This window comes from Chamaea fasciata, unplaced genomic scaffold (assembly GCF_029207755.1).
Source record: "Chamaea fasciata isolate MVZ Bird 193981 ecotype frontalis unplaced genomic scaffold, bChaFas1.0.hap1 SCAF_2, whole genome shotgun sequence".
Lineage (NCBI taxonomy): Eukaryota > Metazoa > Chordata > Aves > Passeriformes > Sylviidae > Chamaea > Chamaea fasciata.
In genome coordinates, this window is record NW_027094087.1 from 19,939,333 (window position 1) to 19,964,035 (window position 24,703).

Consider the following 24,703-nt stretch of genomic DNA (forward strand, 5'->3'; position numbering starts at 1 on the left):
GGAAAAATACGAATGTGGAGCAGAAACCACTAGAGGAAGAAACAGCTAGAGACAGAAATAGCTGCCTTGCCGAGAGCAATTCCCTGAGAGAAGCTGACTCAGAAAAGAGGGCAGGCAGGACTGGAAAGCATGACTCACCCAGCTCAGGGAAAACGAAAGAGTAGGAAGAAGTGGAAAGAACTGACTGCAGGATGGCAAGAGGGGAAAACCCCTGTAATTTGTCATGGTTCTTACACTGCAGGTCCTTGTGCCATGTCTCTCACCTCCTGCACTCCCACAGGCATCTCCCACCTGGAAGTTCTTTCGTGAGAACAGCTTCAGAGTGAGCTGCCAGGCCACAGCAGAGGAATAGTCCTTGTCATATAAATACTCCTGGTTGTTGCAAAGAGCCTGCAGCAGAGATTTAGAGGGAAAAGGGACAGCGCTGTACCAAACTGAACCAAAAAACAACAGGTGCCTTCAGAGGGCCTAAGCACAAGAGAAAAGGGTGAAAAGCACTTGTCCATTTTCAGAATTGACCAGGGAAGGAGAGAGTAAAAATTGGAGGGGACAAAATGTTCAATGGATGGCTGAACCAGAGAACATTGACTGCCACAGACACTGCTTAATTTTCTATGTTGCAGAAAGAACTAACTTGAGATTTACTATTCTATCCTGGTAAAGTTTACCCCTCTTGATCCTTTTGTAGTTTAGGAAAAAATAATCAGATTTAAAAGAATATTTTGGGGGAAAATATCATCGTCTAAAGCATAGTATTCAGTGTAAGAGTTATCAAGTCTATGTCATCAAATGATTTCACTCCCAAACAAACTTCAAGTCAAAGAGCCTCAGTGGTATTTGTGACAGTTGTTTTCAAAACACAAACTACACAGTAGTTAGAAAACAAACCACCACCAAGACAAATATGTTGTGGCTTATGTTTTTCATTTGAGAGTCATCCCAGACTCTTTTTCAGTGCCTCAAAGCCCTCTTCTGGCCACATTCATTAAGGGATTAATTTATTAAGCCCACATCAGCTGACAGAGTTAGAATGTGGGGGAGGGCACGTTGCACTTTCACTTGGTTTTAGTGCCATGCTCACTCTGCAATCTGGTGCTCACAGAAAATAACTTGAACACTCAATTCTCTAGCATTCCCCCACAAAATCCCTCTCTCCCCTTCCAAGCAGAGAAGCTCCTGTACAATTCACCATGGCAGACTCACAGAGCCGACCAGCTTGCATCACCCCAGAAGGCTACTGAATATGCCCACGAGAGGCTAGTAACACCAACAGTGAAGGAGGATACTGTAATTGGGACAGAATTTTAGAATCACTGCCCAGATACAAGCTAGGTTCCCTTACATGAGAGTTCAGATCTGGGTGACAAGCACTGTGGTGAATTAACAATTCAGAGGACTCAAAGATCCAGATTCAAGGACATAAAACATCACCCTGATTTCAAATACACTGATCTTGCACCATAAATAGGACAGCTCATGTTAGAAGTTACATTATACTCTGCTAACTGGGGATGAAGGGCTAAACCATGGGATGAACACAAGAAGCCCCATTCCAACCAGAGCAGAAACCATCTTGTCTTGGCTTTTTGCCAGCTCTGATGAGCCTCCTGTCCCTGTGATGGATGAGGCTCAAGCCCCTGCCCTGCCAAGCAACCCATGCCATCTCAGGCAAGTTACATGCCTCCTCTGAGTCACCATGGCCTCTGAGGAGCACTTGGCACATGATGAAAACCTGCGTGAACACTCCTCCTTATCTTCCTTACAAGTGCTTTGGGTTTCTTTTAAAAAGTTCCCAGCTACTATATCTGTCACATCTACAGCCATGTGAGAACACAATACACATGGCTTCCAACCAACAGTATGCAGAGATTGGAACTGTGCCTAACATGATTGCTGTGTCATCACTGTCAGGAGGGCACAGAGGAAGAGGTGGGTGAGCAGCCTGGGTGGAAAGAACTGTTCCTTTTTTAAAACACGTGGAGCAATAATCTATGTGCATTCAGTGTGCTGTCTCAGAGTGACTCTGTCCCACACAACAAAGTGCCCCTTTGGAAATCTCCACATGACCAAACCCCCGACCTTCTTCCTCTCCTTGGTGTCACACAGCAAGACCTTTTCATGTTGTTTTTCCTTAACTGCATCCTACTTTCTTGCTTCCCCTCTCTGTCCTAATCCCCACTCCCACTTCCCCTCTGAAGAGGCCTGGGTTCTGACCTAACAGCACACTGAGAAGCAGCTCATACTTTGCAGCCTCTCTCATTTATTTTTAGCTGGGTGAAGGCTGATGTAGGTTGGACATGACGGCAGCACGTCGTTAATACAGTTTCCAGAGCAAAAAGTTGGGAAGAGGCTGCTTTGCCTTTGCCCTGTCCCCTCAGGGCCGTTGGGACTGGTGAGAGCAGGCTGGGCCATGGCCCCAGTTCTGTGCTCGGGAGGAATGTGTGAGCAGCACCAGATCACAGCCCTGGCCCTTGCCCCTACCCTGACACCTTCAGAGTCACCACGGAGTGAAAGGGGAACAGAAAAGCAGCAATACAGCCTCAGCACTCTCTCTTAGCTGGCAGGATTTTGTCACTCAGGGATTTTTAGCCTGGTCAAACAGGCTATTTTTGGTTATACACGTCAGGAATCAGCACAAAGAGCATTGCACCCTGCTTACTACTTTCCCATCTGTGAAGCCTGGCTGCAAGCTAACTCCAAGGCAAGCCAGTGGACATCCCCCAAATCCTCCACCCTTAGGCCATCCCAGAGACTCTCCAATCTGTGCCAGGCAGCCCCTCTCTCCCTCTCCCCATGACCCTGCAAACCCTTGAGCTCACGGGGCAGTGGACACGCAGCCTGCCAGCACAGGATGCCCTGCAGCCCTTGAACACACCGACTGACTCATAGGATGCATCTCTCCTCAATTTTTCTTCCATTATTTAAGTAAAAACTGTTCATAAGATAGAGAAGCAATGACCATGCTGCCTCTGCTCTTCACCTTTATTTTAAAATTAAGTGGTTTAAGGATTTCCTGTGGGTCAGTCAGGCAGCAAAAGCCCTCAAAGAAGGAAGCCTAGATTACGTACAAGCTTTTATTATGTGCTGGATACACCAACAGAGGGAAACATCAGTGAGCATCAGTGCTACGTCTCACGTCAGGCACAGATCACCCCTCTTCAAATACAAATCACCTAAAAAAAAATCACTTACAGTGAATTTAATCTATAAACCATAGCATGAAACTCCTACTCAACACACAGCACAAAACATAATAGGTAAAAAACTAAGGGAATTACTATGCAGCTATAAAAATATAAAGGACATGAGGTTACAGCAAACAAGATAAACTGAGACTAAATCAGATTAAATGGTTCAAGTAAACTTGCCCTCTTTATTAGGAACTTTTCATTCTCTGAGCTTTTTGGCTATTTGTTTTTCTGATCACATCAGGAAATAAGACAGTAGAGTCTTCTGCATATTGTAAGCATTACAATAACATACACATATTAGAAAAAGACAAGTTCTTTTTCCAACGTACAGAGTTCTTCACTGCTCCCAACACAGAGTAAGAGCCTTCCAGTCCAAATATACATGAAATGATTTGAACTTAAGGAGTAAGTGCTTTATAAATGAAAAACACATTTGTGACTGAAGTTTTTTGCTGTTACTTAAACTGTCATGAATGGAAGAATGTTTTAACCCACACTTCTTCAACAACACCAAAGCAAAACCCCAGTGTCCTCCACCCTTCTAGAAGGCAACTTCAAACCTTCGTTTTTGTCATGTACACATGAAATTATCACCTGTTGTATATAAAAAGTTGCACAGACATTTGTGGCAAGCAAAGTTTCAATTTTTAATTGATTTCTCTAACAAGTAAAACAATGAAAAATGGTGATTCAAATCTCATGAAGCAGTGCTGCACTGCAGATGAAATTAGAAGCAAATGAAAACTTGAAAGAAGGGAAACTTTTGTTTTTTATCCTCCCTTCTCATCAACAATTCATCTAACATTTTCACTAAATTTCTAGAAGGAAGAAATTAGCCTAAGAAGAGATACATGAGAAACAAGACACTCAAAATATTACAGTGCAACACTAATATATATAAAATGGAGTTTACTTATTTTATAAATAAATTACTCTGAAATCTTCTAGTAAACACAATCAAAGTAGTTTCTCTCACAGGAATTTGAGAGAGCTGGATTTTGAATGAAGAAATAAAAAAAAATATCAATTGAAAGATTCATAATCAAAATGATCAGTACAAGAATGAAAATATCAATACATTTTCTTCCTTTCAAAGGAAGAAAATGGAAAGAAAAGGAAGACAGGGCTTTGAAAAACCTTGTGAATTAATTTTTTATGTGTCGAGGAAGGTAACTTAACAGATGCTGAGAAATTCCTTTCCAGTCTTGTTTCACATTAAGTAACTTCAAAAATAACCAGCATCTTAACCTAAGTCCCTATTAAAATCCATCTAGAAGTTTAAAGAAACTGTTTTAAAAATATTTTATTGCTTCTGTGTTTGCATATCCTATACATACACAACTGGTCTGATGGTAACAAGATGAAAATAGAAATGAAAAATCATTCATAGATCACCTGAATGACATCTAAAAGCACAGTGTTTCCTAGCATGAGTAAATCCTCAGTTTCTTCATTTCTCTTCCCTATTTCAGAGTCCAAATAAATAAAATCTTGATCCTCATTCTAAATCAACTGGCAATTTCCCTTTAGTTCATTACTGATAAGTTAGTTCATCTGTTAATAAAAAAAAAAAATCTAATTAATCTAAAGGATGGGGTTTTACCAGAAGGCAATTAGATACCTTTGCTAATAGCTGTCCTGTTCTCTTTTCCTCAACTGTCAAAGCATTCAAAAGAATTCAAAATGCTTTTCTTCTCTCTCGATGCTTGGTAGCTAACAATGATATAAAGCTGTTGTTGAAAAGCAGTAGCAAGCACTACAACACACAGAGAAAACACATGCAGCCACAACATTTTCAGACACAATATGGCTTTATGAGTTAAACCTAATGGTCAGTCCACAAATTAAGTAGTTTCCTTCAAAGTAAGTCTGAAGTCCTATTTCCATGAGCATTATTAGGATAGAGTTGTTATTCAGGATGAAAATCTTTACCTATTTTAAAAATCACACCTGGAAAAGATGAAAGGTCATTTTCAATTGTGGTAGTTTACTTTCCCAGACATGAATTGGTGTGGCCTCTTTTGAGCAGAGGATAAATTGCCATTACCATATTAAAGAAATAGTTACCTAATACTAATGTATGGGCAGATGCTGTGTGAGGCAGTTATCAGTGGGAACTAGCAAATTTGACCCCTTAACTGTTGATTTGAAAAGCTAAGAATAGGTGCTATTTCAGTGTACACAATTCCTCCAGACATGTTTAAACTGTTAAGTTTATAGACGGATAATACTGATGCCTTTTACATGCTAAAATAATTTATATTTGTTTTTAAACCACTTCTCAGTTGCCCTTTGAAAGGAACACAATAAGAAACACTGTTGCTGTACCTGGCAGCAGCATTGGCTCTCTTAGGGCTCTGGCAATAAAAGCACAAACTTCCTTAGGAGAGCAGCAAACCAGCAAGGGGGAAAACTTTTCTAACATAGACATTTCAATTATTTCACTCTGTGCAACCTGCCAATTTGCCTTACTAATCTCCTCAGTTTGCTCACAAAGATTCAACTTGGTTTTTGCACAAGCCAGTGAAGACTGGCTTTGGCTCGAGTGGGACCAAAAATAAGACAGCATGGAACACTTCTCTGCTGTTTAATTTGGGAGTTGAGTTTAATAAAAACTGTTTTCAAAGTGCTTCTAGTTAAAACTGTAGACAGGCTCAATCAAACAAACAGCAGGAAATGCCAGGCCAGGAGGCTGCAGAGCCACCAGCTGTCAGCCCGGCAAACTCAGTCTATGCCAAGCAGACACATGAGGGCAACCCTGGGCACGCCTGGCTTTGAGTGCAGGGTGTTCCACCTTTTATACTGGCAGCAGTGAAGCTCATGAAGAAACGACAGAGCTGCCAGGTCCTGAAGAGGAGTCATTGCATGGCCTTGACCACCCCTGCCAAAGCTCACCGGGGGCCTGCGGGTCACTCAGCCTCCCCGTCAGGCGCAGCACACGAAGGATGCACGAGAGCCACTGTCGGCAGCCTGGCTGCGCAGGGCCAGAAGGGAACAGCTGTAGCTGGCAGGGAATGCAAACCCTGCCATTGGCAAATGAAACACTTTCACTAGCAAATGCTTTAAGCTTCAAGTAGGTAAGCCTGCAACTTGAACTTGCAGAAACTGCCTGAGACAGCGTTTTCACTGAGGTCATAAAACACACATATCCTCACTACCAATAAATCAAGAAGTAGACAGCGTATCAAAGCTCAAAAGAAATTCAGTAGTACAGGAAACCAAACTAAAATACTGGCTATTTGAGCTATTTAGCAGCCTCTGTAAACAACAAAGGTGCCTAATTAGTGTGCTCGATTAAATTTCAGCGAATTCTTCATAACTTAATTCTACCGATATTGTGATTGTGCTTCCTTATTTGTGACTTTGGTATGCTCCCTTCACATTTCTAATTAGGACTTTGAAACAAGAACAGGCACTCTGCTTCTCTGGCACACAACTGGAAGAGACAGCCCTTAAACTGTGGAATGCTGAGAGAAAGACCACTCCCAAAATCCTTCCCAGGTTTCACACACTGTTCTGAGCAACACGACCCTGGCAACAGAATCAGTGTCACATGGATTAAATTAGGCATACAGTGCAGACAACTAGTAAAGCTAATAACCCAAATAGTTTCTTAGTGAATCCTGCCAATTTAATTTAAGGTGCTCTCTAATAATCTCAGGTATGAATGATAAGCTTGAAGGAATCAACCTTGCAGGAATATATGGCCTGAAGAGTCAACTCCTCTTTACCACCCTTCACAGCGACCCAGACTTAAGGCCACCCTACGTATCCTGCATGCAAGTACAGTACCCAGAGTTCCTCCATATCATCCAGCCTCATTCCACAGCTCAAAAGAGCAACTGTACTTCGGCTATAGCAAAAGATGACATAGGGACACCCATCTGTGCTAAGTTTGCAGAGGGCACACATAAGATAAAAACACATCTATCTGATTCTTAACAATTATTTCATTAGGGTGCAGGTTATGTGGCAAGTAATGAGCCACAGACATCTCCCAAGCGTCCACAAAGTGCACAGCAATTCCTGAGAACATTTTCCTCATGACAGAATCAAGCTGAAAGGAATACCAGTCACTGTTGAAGAGGCTCACTTCGGGCCCGAGCTCCTGCACGTTGGCGGTTCTGATGACGATGGAAGTCTTGGGGCTGCGGTCCAGCAGCTGCAGGATGGCCCTGCGGATGTTCCTGAGGCGCCGGATGTACACTTCCACGGGGAAGGTGCTGAAGTGGGACCATATGGTGATGGCTACAACGGTGTTCCTGCCGCCCACGATGTTGTTGAGCTCGTTGGCGATGTAGCGCAGCTCGCTGCTGAACACCGTGGAGAAGCGGATGGGCGGCCCGTGGCAGCGGAACTTCAGCAGGATGTTGTGCCTCAAGTCCACAGACATGAAAGGGCCCACGTTCTTAGGGCTGCCCAGGTTAAACTCCACTAGATCTGAAAGCCCAGGTGCAGGGGTTAGTGAAAGATGGCACAAGAACTTCCAACTGTCAACAAGATGCTTGGGCCACAGGGCAAAGCAGGAGCAGATAAGGAAATCTGAACATATTTCAAAGAACTCTAAAATTAAACAGAAGGTGAGCATGGTTTTTCAGAGTGGAGTTTATGGGTGTTGAAGTGTGCAGGACAGGACATTTGGATTTGACATCTGAATTTCATAAGGCTGTCAATGCCTTTTCCAAGTTTTGCAAACTATTTCCTTCTCTCTTGTAAAAAAGAAATTTTCCAAATAGTCGTTGATACTCTGAATCCAGGGTTCACAAGAACCCTTCTAGCAATTTTAGGACTCAATTAAATTTAAAGATTACTTCAATTTGAAGGAATTAAGGCAGCTCAAAGACTGTATTCCAACACAATTGAAGCACTTCAGGGAAAAGGGATGAGGGAGGCGGGAGTATTTAATTGTCAACTGAAATTCTTCCATTTAAGTAACCTGAATAACGAAACGGGCCCCAAAACCTATAAACAGCAATGGCAGTCATTTGCTACCTCATTCCAAAACCTCTCCTGTGACAGGGATGCTGCAAGGCCTTAAAGAGGCAACTCAAATGCCTTCCTGCCATGCCTCCTGGGGTGGCCACCTTAACTCTCAACCACAGCAGCAGTCCTGTTACAAGGACAACTTTGCAGATACCTGGTGGCCCCATTTACAAGGCCTACATGCTTTCGGTGTCTGCTCGAACATTTGACTATCTGCCAGGGCTTCAGATGAGGTTTTGTCACTGTCACTCAGCAAAATCAGCTGTGTCTGAGATGTGAGAAATAAGGCTTTGTAAAGGTCCCTAAGGACAAAGCTAAATAACAAAAAATTACCTGGAACAAATGCTGTCAAATATTCAAACCACTGCCGTATTGTAGAGTCTCCAAACAAGTGGATTACTTTTCCTTGTAAGCACTCTGTTATATCATCTGATTTGTTAAAATTATGGATCCAATGTGTTCTGGACCTCCACTGGTCTTCATAATAATAACCAGAAGGGGAAGCTGTAGGATCTTCAGCTCTGTCCACACTGCTTGAATCTGCAAGAGAAAAATCCTTTGAAATTACCATGCAACCAAAGCAGCCTCCATAATCTTCACGGACACGTACACAGTGACTGCTGACAAGAGCTGGGTGGCCGATTATAGTTCAACTTGGTTTAAATTAAACGGTATCTCTGCCGCTGATACGCTAATACGTGAAAACGTATCTGACACCTTTCTCCCTGCGCTAGAAGTGCTCAGTGGCGGGTGCGTGCCCCGGCAGAGGGGAGCGGAGGAGGCAGGGAGAGCAGCGGAGCATCTTCCCCATCCCGGCGAACTGCTGCCCTCCAGCGGCCGGCCTGCGCACGGCAGCGCTGCTCGGCGGGGACACCGCCGCGGGGACAAGCTGGTATCACTCAGAGAAACGTCCAAAAAAACCCAAAACAAACCCACCAAACCCCCCGAACAGACCACAAAATCCCCCCAAATAACTACTTCTATGGAGTAACACATATCCCGGCACTCTAGAAAACTATAACTCTGAACCATAAGGCCTCCAAACCCAGAAAATGCCAGAATTAAAGCAATGACCAAAAATGTTGTATGTGCCATTTGAGTATGAAAATTATGAGAGCTTCTAATTCCATGGATTTCGTACTTTCTCTCTGTCATCTAGCCCCCTCGCTATTTACTGCCTGGGACAGGCAGCCCCCTGAGGAGCAACTGCACACCAGGGAAGCTCTGCTCCATAGGATGCCTTTTTAACCTGCAGAAGTTGAACAGTACCTTGGAAGCAAAGGTATCAGGATTACAGGAGATTACAGGAAGAGAAACTGCAATGCCATGGTTATATCAGCCAAATATTGCCGTATTTCTCTTAGTAACCAGGGTGATATTGGCACATCAAAGTTCCACGAGGTTGTTTCAGGTTCCTCCATTTCCATTTGTGTATTCAAATACCTCAGATGAACAAGCATGGAGATCTTCCTTGGCCCAAACACCAGCTGCATGGAGCAGCCACTTCCAGCTCTTTAAACACTTCCACTCACCTCGGGGTGGAGACTGCTAAGAACAGTCCATGCCCTGTCATAACTTACAGCTGTTTGATAAAGAACACCTTGCCATGGCCAGAATCATGCCAGGGACTGTTCAAATTATGTAAAAGTATGAAATTCCAGGGCCAAAAAGCACCCTCTGATAGATGCTTCATAATAACACAGAGAGAGCCAACCATAACCATCTTTCCTGATAAGAATTTTAATTGCTCTTTTTCTATTCAATGTCCTCTGCATGTTGTGTTAGTAGATGTTAGAGGATGTTAACCTCATTAGACCCCACAGGGACACTGTAAAAAGCAAACCACTATTATGTCTGTATAACACAAATAATATAATCACAATTACCACAGAACAAAGCCATCAGAAAATTCTATCTATGGATGATTCTTTAAATCTGACAGCAAGAAAAAAGAAGAAAAAAACCACCCCAATTAATAATGTGGACTCATCCAATATTTATAAAGAGGAAAAAGGGGGAAAAAAAGCCTTCACATGGTCATGTAGTTAAAGAATTCATAATGTGAATTCACAACTTGAGTTTGTTTGATTCTAAGTTTTGACGTAAAAGCAATTCAACTTTTTACCTTTTAGATGGATTCATATATATATATATATATATATATATATATATAAAACAGTAATACTAGAACAACTTTTTGGTGCCCCACAGTAAATCAGCATTTCAGGTCTGTGTATAGTATCATACCAGTTTTGGCCCAGAATTCAGAATTGGCCCTTACTTTGAGATTTTATAGAAGAGAATAAAAGTTCCAATCTGAAGTTAAAAACCAAGAATAGAAATAAAAACTTGTATTTCAGAAAAAAAATAGGTTTTTAAAAACTCGATCTACATTTTTCACCACACAGAAAAACATGTACAAAAACAACAGCAGAACAATGAGTTTGTCTGTACCATCTGTCCTAACAAATCCATACATTCATGAGCGTTATATACCAACGAGTTCAGTTTATTTATTCAGATACTGCTGTACTTGGAAGGAATTTCCCTGAGGAAATGTGCTACTCCTATCAACACTTTTTAACCCAGCACTAATCCTCAGGACATTGCAGTCAGGCTTTGATCATTCACAGCTCCTGGAAGAAGGGTGACAATCAAATTTTGAATTTGTAGCAGTTTCCAGCAGGAAACATGCAAGGTTAAAAAAGCTACAAAAACACATCAGCTAAAGGATCTGGACAAAGAAAAGAGGTGGAGGGTAAAATGCTGCAAGCTTAGTAGCAGAAGTGTATTTTTTTAGTGAACAGTAAAACTAAAAGCAAGAAATGCTGTAAGTTACCTTTGGCTCAGACTTTATTGCTCAGGTCAGTACTCTACCTTAAAAGTCTCCTATAACCCTATAAAATATGGAAAGTTTTCATTTAAGAAATAATTCTCTGTGTGTCACACTTTATGCAGACTTTTTAGAAGCATAAGAAGCTTGCATTTAGATATGAATGCGATAAAACCTCTGAGTTTACTTTAGAACGGACTGTCTTTGTTCTGTTCTTAGAAAGGGGGCAGAACAGTTAGAATGGTTGGTTCTGACATCATGTGGTAACACAAGTTATAGTAATACTTGAATGCAAGTTATCAAAATCTGCTAGAAAACATCCTTCACAAAGAAATTAAAAAACATCACATGGCTGTTTTCATTAGATTAAGAGTTTGGTAAGCAGTTACTCTAAGACATTTTACAGTGTGAGTAAATGCTAGGGGAAGACATTCTTGGCAAAAGAACAAACTTCTCTCTTCTTTTGATTTCTTTTTTTGCTAAAACATCCCATTTATGTATGTAATTTTAGAAAAAGATTTTCATTGTTTCTGAACTTGTATTACAGTTAACACCCAAGAGCCTTCATCTTCTCAATAGAAATCTGATACTGATTTTTTTGCCATGCTAAAAAACCAAATTATTATGTGATGCCTGTTGCTCTTTTTATAAATTTAATTATGAATTACAAAAAAGAATCTTATGCAGTTTACTTTACCTGTAAATGCCTTGGGCTTTACAATGACTGAATCAGGTCCACTGGAGAGTATCGGCCTTTTGATATTCACATCACTTGAACAAAAAACACAGCAATGTTTGTAAAAGTTACTGTGAAACTTGAAGGTAATATTAATCTCTTTTTTTCTTATTCCACTTCAAATAAGCACACAGTACTACGAATTTTTATTCTAAGTTTACCCTACTTCCTATAGCTGAATTCATTCTGCATTTACTTTGAGACCACCATCTCATTCTGAATCCAAATTCAAAATTTCATGGCGCTGACACAAATCTTGTGCACACTTGTACCAACACAAATCTCAATAAAGCAATCAAATTGTCAGAGGTTGGAACTTCCTGCAATTGCAGGAAGCTTTTGGGGATTTGCCCCAAAGACATTGCCAGCTTGCAGAACACGTGGGGACAAACCACTGCAAGGGTACAGGGCGGCAGCAGCAGCTCCCAGCTGACTAATACTGAGCTCTTGTTCTGTCTTTCACGACTGTTTTTGAAGAGAATCTTTGTCTATTTAATTTTTTTCTCTCCATTTAAGAAATAAATTATTTTGAATTTCTATAAGCCACTTTTGTCAAGGATCTCAGAGCTGAATGAAACAAACAAATAAACAATCAAAACAAAACCAAGAAAAACACCTTTCCCATTCCCATATGGAAACATCACCAAAAAAATATAAGCTGTATTTTACAGGTGGACTGGCAGAGACACGGGAAGTCAAAAGACCCACTTACAAACTTGATATGGAAGAGCCAAAAAAAATTCCACTGATGCTTACTTTTTGTTTCTGGTTTTGGTTATGAACATGCACACATAGTTTCCTAAATTAAACTATTTGGAGCTGCTACACTAAAATCTTTCCCAATTTAGGCCTCAAGTGAACATAGTGCCAAAAGACTTTCCTACAACATCTTTGTTGGAGAGCAAGGCAGTAGCCTACAACTACAACTCTGACATTACACAGTAACTAACTTTATCTAAATTCAGCTGTGTAATTTCATGCAGAAGCAGTTCTGTCACATTTACCCAGGCAGTAAGAGATGGTTTGGGTTTTTTAATGCTGAATGCAGAAATAAAATATGACTGTGAAACTAATTTAGTATGACACTTGAAGTAACATGCACAGATCATTTCCACTTTCATGGGTATTGCTCAGCATTTTGTTCCACCAGGTGTTTTCTTTAAGAAAAGTGTTTTTAAGATTTGAAAGTCATATTGAGCAACAAGGAACACATTTAAGACAATGTTTGATAAGGACAAAAACAATTGGTAATTTCTGTAAAAAATACGCCTAAAACCCAGAGCCTTTTTAGATAGTTTAGATTTGGAAAAAAAATGCTTCTCAAAGCATTGTCATTGATATTGCAAGTGTAGGTATGAAAATAGAAAATAAGGAAACAGTCCCCCAAAACCACCACCAGATTTAGACAGCATGCTCTTGTGAAACTCAGTAGCACAAAAAGAGAACTACATGCCAAGTCTCTTTAAGACTGCTGTCTAAGATTCTTGCACAGTTGAATGAAGGGGAACAGACTATTCAACAACAAACAGCAAACACCTGGTCCTGCAGATACACTCCTCCTCTAAGGCAATACATCATATTTAAGCAATAGGCTAAAGTTTGTGTAAAAAAGCCCCGAACAAAACAACTTGGCAGAATACATATAAATTCAACAACATACAAACCTTTGGAAGAAGAGGCTTTCCTCTTGTGTCAGAAGACCTTTCAGATATCCACCTTTGGCATGGCTGATTCGGCTGGCACAGGACAATTTCCGAGGCTTGTAACAGAACCATGGCTCGCCCGTGTAGAGGTCTGTGAAGTTACAGACTGGGAGTCCTCCAGGCAAGCAAATGTTACACTCTGTAGTTTCTGAATACCTCCCAGACTTGAATGAGCTTTTGAAATAGACTCTGTCTGGCCTTTCCTCTCGTAAGCGCAGGAGGACTTGGATTGCTTCGCTCGGATGGACAAGTGACACAGAAACTTTGACCTCTCCTGGCCAAAGCAAGGTAAAGAAGACTTTGTAAAGGCCATTATGGCAATCTACAACCCTTCCCGCTGCTCCAGCTTTCAGCCCAGGAGAGTGAATTCGTGCCTGTAAATAGTCTCCACCATACTGCTTGGGGTTTCCGTGGAAATCCTTCATGCGAACGAGTACCTCTAACTGATCACCCACCTTGAAGAACCTGCTGGGCTTCACAATCACAAAGTCACTGTGTGTGGGATCAGTGCTCTGTGCAAAGGCGATTTTGCCCTCAGGGGGCTTTGGCCACTGTATTGCAGCAAGCAAGGATTCCTGCTCCACTTGTTCCCTTTTGGACAAGGTCTGCTGTGTGTACCCACAGTAAGGCTTCCTGGTAGTTTTGGTTGTCTGTGACAGAGAGTGCTGAACATTGTTTTCTGTTATCCAATTTGATCCTGAAATTGTGTCATCATCCAGGTGCTGGGGAGAAAAAGATTACCTGAAGCTGTGCTATGAAGTGAAACACTGAATAATGGATGCTTTGTCAGGAAATGATCCCAAGAACTGGGCTTTGCTTTACAGAGCTTTGAAGCTGACCAAATGAAGCAACTTCACTAGAAGACCCAAATCTATTCATTTGACAATGGGATTTCTAAGGAGACAGGTGGGCAACCTGTGGTTACCCTACTTTGGTAAAAAAGCATTTAAAGAGATCACATTCAGTGTATGGCAGTGTTTCAGGTACCAGAACACTCTCTAAATATCAGCAATGTGAAAAAAAATGACAAAAGGTCGGATGATTAAGTTATAACTCATGTTTTCTTCTGCAGTAACATTTTAGTCTTGGAGCACCATGAGATCTAACAGCTGCTCCATGTAATGAAAGGAAATAGGGTTTCTTTGAGATGTTACCCTGCAGGTTAAGCTGATGCACCCCCTGCACATGCCTTCCAGAGAAGTCTGCTGCAAGGAGCAGCTGTGGTCATTTATCTGGTCACACTCACATCCCCTCTTGGCTAATTATCTGAAATGTATGTCTCCCTGTAATGTGCCCATTGAAAGAAATAAAAGAACAAAAGCCCAGATCCTTCTGGGACAATGAATTCATGAGCCAACTGGCAAGTAGAATAGCACAGGACAAGCTAGGATTAAACAGGCAGAGAACCTGCTTGTTTATTTATAAGATTTTAAAATCTATATACAGCTGCTTCTAGCACCAAAAGAAACAGCAAGCAAAACATCCCCTAATCCCCACAAGAGTTTAAACATTAAAATAGTTAAATACAAAACTACACTAAGGAAGGGGGTTTCTGCTGCAATTGAAAAAACTGTATTTTGTGCAAAAATCTAAGTGTCCAAAACTGTATTTTCATGCAAATGACTGCAGATACCATCTTCTTTACAACATCACATAATTTTGCAGGTTAGCATTAGGAAAATTTTAAAAATAGCAGTCTAAGACTCCAGAGGTACCCTTGAGACTTCTAATCAGCAAATCCAAAAATACCCTTCAAATACACAAAAAATCAGCAGTTAATGAGTGATAATTATAAGGTATATATAGTAGAACTTATCCATAGTTCTATTTCATAAAGAAGGAAAGTAGTTTTTCAAGCAAAGATTAAAATTATACACTCTACCATTCACATGGCATCAGATGTGCTAGTTTAGATCTGAAAGATAGCTAAAATTTCAAACTACGTTATTTGAAATCTTTCAAAATATCACTTACCAATACCCCAGTGTTTTCCATTTACTTCCTTCACAACTAACTGCTCAGCAATGTACTAAAAGTCACAACACTCATATTAAAGCTTTATTCATTGTCATAAACCTTTCTTAGGCCATGGAAATATCAGCAGTGTCTTAAAATCATTTGAACCACACTGAGATTCAACATACTTTTTTAGAAGAATGGGAAACCTAACAAGCAATAGAAACACATAGGCTTTTGAAATCTGTGACTTAAGTTGGTTTTAATCACCTTTAGAGTAAGAGGATGAGAGCATGAGGATGCAGGATGGATACACAAAATCTTCTGTCATTGATATCCATGTTAACTGTAAAACCTGAACCTGTAAATTGCTACACTGTAGCTCTAAAACAAATTGACACATACCCATCTATACACCAGATGTTAACATCACAATAGAGGCTTTTGCTTCTGCTTTGTATTCCCACCCAGGATTTAATAAATGTTCCCTGAAGGCCATCTGAGATAATTCATAATTATTTTTGCTTTCCATCACAGCAAGCCAAGCTGCAGATGTATGCTGCACATTACTTTTATTAGTCCAGTGAATTTCAGCCAAAGCTGAGAGTGACTCTCAGGCACAGTTCTACTTTAAGTCTTGCCTACGTGCATTCTTGAATTAAGCCAAGTTTCTATTTCTGGAGAACTTCACAACTTCTTCCCTTCACTCGCTCATGCATATATAAATACACATCTATGTATATATAACACAGAAAATACTGCATGGAAATATTTTTAAAAGTTAGCAATATATTTTGATGCACTGAATAAGCTGGTAACAATGTCTCAATAGAAATATTTACACATTTTCCTAAAGGGGGTGGAAAGGGAGAATATGTGTGCACAATTAATTGTTGTTTTCAGTGTAAGTTTCCAAGAGAAAGTTTCTGGTTTTCAGTTGGTTCTTCAACACTTGGTACTTTGGGCTGGGAGACATGGGAAAAAGAAATCCTTTAGAATTAAGAAGAGATGGTTATCTAAGACAGCTTAAAAACTGACATATCCCTATTTTGAACCTTCTATAAACTTCCTCAGGGTTTTTAACCCAGTCTTTCTGTCAGAGATGTAAAAGATGCCATTTCTGGCCTAGCTAGGCTTTCTGAAGTCTTTCCAGGGACATATATCTTTCAGTGGGAAAGGGTGCAGAGAACACCAAGCAAAAAAACTCATTCAGAAAACAGAACACGGGTCGATGTCTTCAAATTAGTCCACCTACATCGATTTTTAGCAGAGCATAAGGCCAAAGCTCTTCACTTGTATGCAGCTGAGAACAAGGACAAGCACTGTCACTTTGACATCTCTAGGTTGTCCCACTAAGCAGAATAGATCATACCACAAATAACTTCCTCAGTCTATCTCCAAAGGGCCTGAGGGGGAAGTTCCATGAAGGTAAAAGCAGAGCTTCTTCAACATCGTAAAGGACCATTCTTTCTCCACATCCTTGTTCATCTTTACAGCCCTCTTTCAAGCCCAACCAGGACCATGCATTGTTGCAGAATTATAATCTTATGTGTGAAAATAAGCTACACCTTGTATGCTATTCACAGGAGAAAATATTGCAGAGATTCTCTTTGCCAGTAAAGGCAGAAAAAGCTTCAGAGTCAATTAATATACCAAAGATCCTTGACTGGAATAGAAGTGCTTTCCAAACCATCCTCCTTTCTTAAGTGTTTACCATGCTCAGCTCCAAACAAGTACTTAAGTTCTCCTGCCCCTATGGATATACAAGGCCTGGACTGAGGTAAATAATTAGCTTAGTTTGTCCCCACTCCATTTTTATGCCCTCTTGGCATTTCCAAATCTCTCAGGCTCCTCTGTGCTGTCATAGCAAGACTGTGCAGAACTGAGGGCTTTCTACTGCAGTTAGTAACCAAAACTAAATACAATTTATGAAAAAACAGATAAAGAGGATATCTCAAGAGTGCTCCTCCTTTATGACACAGATTGTTTTAGTGTTCATTACAGGCTCCATGTTGGATAACACCTGCTTTGCTTATTTCCATGTATACTCTATTCAAGGTGTCATGTATTCCAAGTGTAATTCCCAAGAGGCTTTGTTTGTTGGGTTTGAGGGGTTTTTGTTTATGCGGGAGGAGTTTGTTTGGGGTTTTCTGCTTTGTTGGGGTTTTTTTCCAATTTACTGCATTTTGAAGCTAACCAGAACCCAAATGCGACCACAAAGTAATTTAATGGCTGTCTGCCAAGTAACACAGGCAGGACAGAAGAGATTGCATGTCAGTTAAGCACAAATAAACCCACTAGCAGTTCCTGCATTAGAGATGTCATAAAAAGGAAAAAAAAAAGCTATATTTTTATGAGAACTAATGGAAATTTCAGCTCATCTCCTCAGCTTTTGGCATTCTCACTGCCAACTAAGCAAAAATTAGATACAACCTATAGATTAACCCAGGCAATAATGCTCTCAAAGACACTCTAGAAGGGTCACAGAGTACTTGGAAAGATCTGCAATGAACACCTGTCCTCAGGTAAACACCACAATGTAGGTGTCTGGTTGAGTATTTCCATTGCTGCTGAAGAGGTGGAACTCCATCCCAAAGCCCAGTATCTTCCACCAGCTGTTAACTCCTGCCTTGGCCTGGTACATCCTGAACAGCTGCTGCAAACCTGCTTAAATCACTGTCAGAGCAGGAAACAACACAGGAGATTCCCAGGCTACAGGCACAGTGGGGAAATAAAAGTTCCAGGAGACAACATCTGAATCTGAACAAACACCAGTTCCTGAAAGGTCAGTCATCTTATTTTCAGTAAATTTACACTCCAGGTACTTTATTTGTTGTCTATGACAGATAAGAAATCAGTTCTCTATCATTACCATCTCACAGCAGTTTGAGTGGCTGCTAAACTACTCTAAGTGTCAAAGCCAATCCTCAAAAGCCATCACTTGACAATCAAATGTTCCAGAAATAATTGGAATAAGATAAAATTATCTTTTGTCGGCACCTGCAATTCAGCAGCAAGAATTTAAAACTTTGTTACACAGTTCTTTTCGTTCAGTTCCAGCGGTCTGATTTCATACACTGTCCTGGCATGGAACTTCCCTTCTCCCCATACACTCTCTCTTCAAGGTGCTTTTAAATAAAAGAGTGCTCACAACCAATCCCGAAATGGTTCTGTCACTCTAAAGGCCACTGGTACAAATACACAAACCCCCTTGCATCCTGAAAGCATGACGTTTGGGCAATGTCCTGATACTTCACAAAAAATTACTGTACATTTTATCTGTCTGGCTATATTCACAGAAAAAAATTATAATAAAATAAACCACATTTTTTTCTGGTACTATATGATCAACTGTGCGACCTCAAGGGAATAGTTGTTCCATAATAAAAAGCAAAGTAGATAGTAAGCTGGCTACCAAACGTTTTGTGGACAGCTTAGTTGGTTTTTGGGGTTTTTTTAAACACAAGACAAGAAAAGTTAAATTCTGACATGGGTATGACTACTAGGAGGGTGTCATTAGTAATTTAAGAAATTAAGAGGAGAGATTCCAACATGAAAAAGTATAAAATCCTAAAGCAAAAGAGAAGGGAGATTAGCTGACAATTGCCTTAGACCTTGAGCTTTAGACAGCTAGGTTGGATGATCTAGGGATAAGAAGCATGTCTGATGCATTCACAAACACATCCTCAACAGTAAGTTCTCCTTCCAGAGCCTCAACAGATTTGGTTACAGATATTCCGTGAAAGCCAGAAAAAGATTTTTTCTGGCTTTGATCTCTGACTGAAAAGAATCAGCATAAATGGCTATGTTAGACTGCCTGGAAAACTGAGCCAAGACAAATACAGGAGCAGATCCATTTAGAAAAGTTACAACAACAGAAGGGATTAGAGTTACATGTTATAGTGTAAAGATTTACCCCCAACACAATTCTTAACTGAGTTTAGAATAGCAGACATGTCAAGGGCAACAAAGCCACAAAGACATTTATCATGGACAGTGGCAAGAAAAAGCACAGAGTGAACATCCAACCTGCATCTTCCATTTCACTCTCAAAGCACTGCCAGAGACCTTTTCTCTAAGAAATGTAATTTTAAAATAGAAAGAAAACAGTTTAAGATTTTAAAATATCAACATTCCTCAGTCAGCATCCTAGGTCAAAACCTAAAACAAAATAAAACCACAGAAAGAGAAAACAAAAGCTATCTCTCCTGAACAAAATGGATCATGCTAACTTGAACCAAAAGTCCATCAAACACAATATTTTGATTGCTAATAGTTTCCAACAGCAGGTATCTGGGGAAAACAAACACACCAAACACGTTGTGCCATTTCCTCCTGTAGACTTATCACACTTCCTAGCACTTTATAGCTTAGATTTCTTAAACACTAGGGTAAACATCTTTAAGATCTAGTATCCCCTAATGGATTTTTCTTCTGTGCACTCACACAGATTTTTGGATTTATGCATTTAGTAACTACAAAGACTTACAAGGGCTTCTGCAGCTTTGCTGCAATGCATAAAAAATACCCCTGCTTCCTTTAAAATCAGCATCTGCAGTTTTTATTTAATGCATCCACTAGCACTGAAATACGTAAGAAACACTCACTCTTCAGTTATTGATCCTGAGTCACTTGTGATTTTAGACTTCTCAAACATCTTTCTTACCCCTACAGGATCCTCTTCCAATTCAACTGTATTTTGTGGGATGAGGGTGTTTTACAGCCCCTCTTTTGGATCATTTCATTTGGGCCTCACTAGCGAGGAGGAAGATTCTGCAAGCAGCACATACACAAAAGCATAAAGCAATGGCTGACTGGCTGGCATGCACAAACGACAGCTATAATTTAATGAGGTGTCAGGCTAAGCATTCCAAAGCTCATCCACCAAATGCAGCACTAGAATTCCTGGCCAAGAAGGCAGTCAATGGGGAGGGTCAGCCTCCAGGGCTCCCTCAGACAGATCCTCATCTGCCTTGACTATAATCTGGGGTTACTGACTAAGCAGTGTGAAAGTACCTCTGCACTGAAGTGATAAGTAAAATGAAGAAATATGCAAGACAGATGCAACAGAGGGAAAAAGGGAAAGGGAAATAAAAATTGCATCAATACAGGCCAGAGATGAACAAGCTAGTAACAGCTCTGCAGGAAAAGGCCTAGGGATTCCAAGAGACAGCAAGTCACCGTGTGTCAGCAGCACAGCACTGTGGCAAAGAATTAACAATATCCTAACTCAGCTGATTGACCAAAGTGATAGTTCTCCTCAACTTGACCATGGTGAACTCATACCAAGAACACTGTGTCTCGTTTTTGGACAACCCACACCAGAGTAAAGTTGGCAAGATCAGCTAAGAACCTCTGAGATTATTAGGGAACTGAAATGACACTAAGGTAACAAAAGCATCTTTTTATGAAATCTGGAGAAGACCAAAAGGGGATCTAACTGCAGTCTTCCACTGCCTACAGGGGAGTCACAGAGGAAGTGGAGTTAAAGTACACTCTAACAGGGTAAGAGGCAACTTCCTGATGCAGTTAAGGCAGACAATGATCCCTCTAAGAAGGATGCAGCAGTGCAACAGGCTGCCTAGGTAGGTTGTGAAATATGAGCGTCCTTGAATACTGTCAAATGTCAAAATACCCTGTTGCAATCCAAGCTAACTCTGATGCCAGGCTTTTGAGGAGGGTGTTGGATACCTCCAGACATGCCTTCAACTATGAATTTCCTGTGATTCCAATTTATAGCTAAATATAATACGAAGGTCAGACAATTCTAACCTTATACTTGAAAGTCAATAATGCTGCTCAAGCCATCTTGGAGAAGAAACAGGCTCCACTTACCTCTAATTGAAAAAAATTATGGACCAGCACCACAAGGGCCAGCACTGCCATGAGCAGGCAGAAGAGCTGCAGCCTGAACGAGTCACGCCACATGGTCCATTCGTGTCCTTCCCTCCCATGTTAGGCACTGCCCTGACTTCCATTTGCCACAAGCAGGAATGTCATTTCGGCTCAGCAGAACACGAGGGAATTCAGTTGACTTCCACTTCGTTCCTGCAAGTGCATTTACACAAACTGTATTAAGTCCCAAAATGTTACCAGAACTGAAGTCAAGTTTTACTCTGAAAGCTCACAAATGGCAGCGCAATAACTGGTACAATGGAACAGTCAACACAGATTCTTCTTGTGGAACTAATCTGAACAGCATTATTTATCATGTCACATAATTCTCTTGGGTGTGCCAAAGCAAGCCCTTATCATAAAACTGGTCTAACCTGTAGCTGATTTAAAAAAAAAAAAAAAAAAAAAAAAAAAAAGGCAAAAGAAGAGTGCAAGATTTCGTTCTAGCAATCAAAAAGACCAAAACAAATGACCACCACCCTATCTATCTGCTAGGACACACCACCACCATCTAGATGGAAACAGAAACTTGTGGGTTTAGACAGCTCTCATTTACCTGTTTACACGTTCCAATAAGTTATTATTACACACTGATGTCTCAAACAGATTGGGATAAGCAAGGTAAAACTTACTTCCTCCAGTTTTCTGCTTGGGAAGGGGGGAAAAATAAATCAACTGTAGCAATAAAGAGCAGATACCTAAGAGAGTTGAAAGTAGTAAAATTTAACTTCACACATCACCTATAACATTACATCTTCCCTGTTTTGCTTTTTAATCATTCCTTTTACCTCAGGTACTCATATGCAGCTCTAAGAATAAAAAAAATAAACTTCTGAAAAGAATACAATGTGTTGGGATTCAGTGTTTCTGGTTCTTCAAATCTAATAATAGTACTGTCTTTCATAAACTTTAAGGTTGCTTGATGGCTGATCTGCTATAAAATCACAGCCTTAAGAGCCACTGATAAAATTCTCAATGCTTGCTCAGAGAGACTGTTAAACCTTCCTTTCTTCCTGAGAAGGACAATTTTGATGCAGTCTTTTTGTAAGCAAAAAGGGTACTGCTCTTGCACAAGCTCTAAACTTGGAAACAGAAAACAGATGGCAAGGAGAGACAGTGAAAAGACACCAATCTCTCCAAACCCAACATTCTCAAAGCAGCATTACTCATACAACCATGCATCAAGTGCAACAACATAATCAAAAGATTATATAAACTTTGTATAACTTTCTATAAATAGTATAACTGAGAATTTATACAATTAAGATTATATAAATACATAGTACCTATAGTTCTAAGACTATATAAAAATGCAGTGTAAGTTTAAATGAAACAAACATTAAATGAACACAGGCTAGAAAACTGAAACACATTACTGATATAACCAGGACAACCTCAAAATAGACCAAACATCAAATTGCTTTACAGGGATTATAGGGATTATAACTTCAAATGCTTTGCTGAGAATTACAAGATTGTATTTCTGACCAATGAACTAGCATTGAAAGAGCAAGGCACCCATTAAAGTGAAAGTATCAAAATGCCACAAAAATGCAGTTTTGTTGGAACAGTTCTGCACTAATATGAAATTTGCATAAAACAGCAGCTTGGGTCATCGTAAATTGATAATAAATATACCTAAACACATGAAAATGCTAATTTAAAGACATATATGCCCATTTGAGGAAGAAAAAAAATACATTAGACAAAACCAGAATTTTCAGTTCTCTTCCTGAGAGTTCATTCCACGTTACCAAAAAAGCACAAGACACTGAAAATTAATAGACCATCATTTCAGATGCCTAAAAAGACCACAAATGCCATTCCATGCATTTTTGTTCAAAATTTTCCATATTCTGTAGATGTCAAATGCCCTAAAACATGTAAATGTACAGGTTTGAAGCTTTCTTTATGCTAAAGGCTTATTATACTACCAGTTTCAAAACAAACAATGAACAATTAACCTAGTTCATTTTTTGTATAAGGGAAGCCCATAAGTACACCAAAAAGCCTTAGGTTCTTACCCTACTCCTGAAGTGTTCTCTGGAGCCATCCACACAAAAGGCAAGATAACCTTGGGAAACAATACATTAAAAAATAAATATATCTATAGAAACAGACACACATATTTTTGAATAGAATTCATACAGTAGTGGTTTGCTTTCAGTGGCAAAAATCAAATGGCAGTTACGACTTTTTATCTAAAATTACTTTTTTTAAAAAATACTTTTAACTAAAATTACTTTAGTTTCTACAATGACCCACTGATTTTGTTGATTGTTTAAGTATTTGATTCTTTTAAACTTCAATGTTGTGCCTTTGAATTTTCTGCTATTTATTGCTAAGTATTACTTCTCTCAGGTTTGTTCCATGTTACCACAAGCCCCATTTTACCCGATGTTAAAAACAAAAACAGATTTAATGACATTTTTATGAATACGTCATTAAATTATGCCTCACGCTCCATTACAGGATGGTTGCTTTGGGTTTTTTTACAAGTTGTCAATTCCTGTCGGCTCTCTAAGCCAGCAGCATTACAAAAGCAGGCACGAGTGCAACCTCTCCAAATTCTGCCGTGCAAATCGCAAAGGCGCAGAGGAGCCGCTACCTCTGGCGATGCCCAAACCTTGTCACTGGGGCACAGGGGCTCGAGGCTTGATGCTGGCGTGGCCGCCAGCACGGAAAATCAGATTTGCTGCTGCTTTGCGCAGATTCCGCCCTGGTCCCCAGGGCGCGGGGAGCTGGCGGTCCCCCAGCCCGCTGGCACTCCGGGGGCAGCGCCGCAGCCCCCGCGGCGCTCCCGGCCGGGGAACACGGGACCGGACACACACCCACGAGCCAGGGACGGGGGCAGCAAGCAGGAAGCACCGCTGCCGGCAATGCCAACCGCACAGCTCTGTTTCATTGCTCCAAAGGTACTTTTTAGGGTGCCGCGGGGTGGGCATCCCAGGGGAGCGGCACAGGGCAGCGCCGGCATCCCCGGGGAGCGGCACAAGGCAGCCTCGGCATCCCCGGGGAGCGGCACAAGGCAGCCTCGGCATCCCCGGGGAGCGGCACAAGGCAGCGCCCGGACCGGCAGGAAGCACCTTCAGCCGCCGCCTCGCTGAAGCCCGAGCGGCGCGGGCAGCGCGGCCCTGCGGGCGGGCGGACCCGGCCGCGGGGACGGGGATCCGAGCAGGGCACCCGCCAACGCCGGGACGCCGCACCCGCCTCCCGCCAACCCCGGGCCTCTCTCAGCGGCCGCGGCCGCGGCCCCGCCAGGCTTCCCCCCCCCCCCCCCGCTCCCCAGACGAGCCGCACAGGCCGCACCGCCCGCGCCCCCTCACCGCAGCCCCCGGCGCTCCCCCGGGCCAGGCGGCGGCCTCGCCCCCGGCCCGGAGGCGCCGGCTGTAAATGCCCGGCTCCC

General features: G+C 41.2%; 1 protein-coding gene across 2 annotated transcripts; it reads right to left on the bottom strand.

Annotated features, from left to right (window-relative positions):
* Positions 1-24,703, bottom strand: NXPE3 (neurexophilin and PC-esterase domain family member 3). 2 transcript variants are annotated; one of them, XM_066175160.1, is made up of 8 exons: positions 24,624-24,703; positions 23,322-23,371; positions 21,238-21,450; positions 13,408-14,168; positions 11,705-11,778; positions 8,508-8,714; positions 7,262-7,631; positions 1-390 (listed from the first exon to the last, which is right to left on the bottom strand). In XM_066175160.1, the coding sequence occupies exons 3-8, from the start codon at positions 21,328-21,330 to the stop codon at positions 318-320; spliced, it is 1,578 nt and encodes a 525-aa protein (XP_066031257.1). In that variant the 5' UTR covers positions 21,331-21,450; positions 23,322-23,371; positions 24,624-24,703; the 3' UTR covers positions 1-317. The 2 variants fall into 2 exon arrangements, with proteins under 2 accessions (XP_066031257.1, XP_066031256.1); XM_066175159.1 differs by lacking the exon at positions 1-390 and having other exon boundaries at positions 3,061-7,631.